General features: G+C 40.4%; 1 protein-coding gene across 1 annotated transcript; it reads right to left on the reverse strand.

The window, feature by feature from the left end:
• Positions 1–904: 904 nt before the first annotated feature.
• Positions 905–1726, reverse strand: LOC149205276 (uncharacterized). Its single transcript, XM_089397361.1, has one exon. It carries the CDS (start codon positions 1724–1726, stop codon positions 905–907), a length of 822 nt encoding a protein of 273 aa, XP_089253487.1.
• Positions 1727–2064: the final 338 nt, after the last annotated feature.

Genomic DNA, 2064 nt, shown 5'->3' on the forward strand with positions numbered 1-2064 from the left:
TTGAGGGAGGCTCATTAATTATGGAATTGGATGTAGTTTGTCCTGCCGTTTATTCTAAGTATAACTTGCTACAATTCTATAGCTAGGTTTGCAATCCCATTAGATTTCTAGCTGTTGATCCTTAGGAATTGATATGTTTCCAATATTGAATTTGTTGCAATTTTTTTCTAATTCATTTAAAATTACTTGGAGTGGTATTATAATGGAGATGTTTTACTATTAGCTCAAAGTCCCCACAATTGTAACATTGTAGAGGTCAATGGATGAAGCTTGCTTTACTCCTTGATATGATGTTGTGTGCTTCAACTTGATTATTAGAAGCTACACCAAAGATCCAAGAGAATGTCAATTCTTCTTGTCCATCCAGGTGCATGAGCACACCACCCTACACACCCCCTGCCACTAATGATGTTTGAATACAATGATGATAATTTACTAATGTTAATGGCTAATTTAATCCATCTAGTTTTCAAATTGTTCAAAGTACTAACAAAGCACTCACATTTTTGATAGATTAGCATCTTATAACATTATTGAACACTATTATTACTATGAAAGTACCTAATAGTTGTTATATTCCTTTTACCTTATTTCTATAGAATAGATGTCATGAATTATGTTTTAATGCTAGGTATGTAGTGATGCTTTTGTATTTCTCCAATTCGTTCTATCTTTTTTTTTTGTAAGGTTCACCGAGACTTTATATTAATAAAATATAGTAGAATACATGATGCAGAGTGGGAGTCGATGGGACCTCCCTGTGTCTGCGTTTGAATAACTGAGCTGGTCCAGTCTCTGCTCTCACTCTCTCCTTTTTTTTTTCTTTTCTTCGAGTGGGTCGCCTGCAGCTTGTATAATTGTCAGTGGAAGGATATATGGAAGAATCAAAGGAGCTTGGCATTTTCTAAGCTTGCTGGTCTACCTTGTTTATGGTGTGGCATTTCTCTCTGAGTTCCCCCTCCTCCAGGTCTTGCCAGAGGATGTAATAGTCTTCACTGTTGGACTGAACTCCCGCATTGGCTATGGTGTCGGCCAGCTTATTTGCAGTTCTTCTGACTGCTTGAAAGGTAATGCCTTGAATGTTGTTGAGATGGGCTTGCAGATCCTTCAGGATTGTCGAGAGCCTCCAGCTGGGTGTGATCTTGTCCACTTGCGTGCCGTTTTGAAGTTTCCTCATCATCTTGATGACTATCTCCGAGTCTCCTTCCACTATCAGGGGTAGGAATTTGTAGTGGTCAGCCAGGGTGATGCCTTTGATGAGAGAAATCAGTTCTGCAACGTTGTTGGTGTTATTTCCTAGATTGCCATGGTAGATGAGCTGGATGTTCCCCATATGGTCCCTGATTGCTCCACCGTATCCTGCTTTTCCCAGGTTTTGCTTTGACGTGCCATCGAAGTTTAGTTTGAACGCTGGAAATGGCGGTGTTCCCCATTTGTCCTGCTTCATCGCTTGTGTGGTCTGGTTCCTGCCTGTGGGATTGGTCCGGGCTCTGAGATTGAGGATTTGGACAATCCTTTGATCCTTTGGTGACAGGTTCCCCTCTTGCTGCGTTATGTCCATGGCGTGGATCGTTTTTGTTATTATATGCCTCGATTTTTCCATTAACCTATCCACTGACATTGCAGAGTTCTTAAAGATTCGAGCATTGCGCTCTTTCCAGAGGATCCAGACCAAGGCTTCCGGAATGAGGTTCCTTGCCCTGTTGATCAGATTATTGGTGGACATCGTTGATCACCAATTTCTCAAGGTAAGGCAGATCAAATCTCTGTTTCTATCGGTTTGCCTGAAGACACAAGCCATATCATCCCATAGCGCGCAGGCGGTCAATTCGTTCTATCTTTGGATTAAGTTGAGAAATTATTTAAGTGTTGATATGTGAATTACAACTAGCGATGCAACCTAGTGTATGCATTATGAACACTAGACTATTGTTATGTTCCATCGTTGTAATCCAAGGGTAATTAGAGTGCCCTTGTAACATATTTATTCTACCTAGTGAAAGCTATTATTTCTAGGGAATTTCACAGGTTGGTCCAAAGTATTGAACGATCACACTAAATTCT

Source organism: Pinus tabuliformis, chromosome 1_2 (genome assembly GCF_031772625.1).
Source record: "Pinus tabuliformis cultivar Carrire ecotype Pingquan chromosome 1_2, CPIR1, whole genome shotgun sequence".
In the NCBI taxonomy this organism is placed as follows: Eukaryota; Viridiplantae; Streptophyta; class Pinopsida; order Pinales; family Pinaceae; genus Pinus; species Pinus tabuliformis.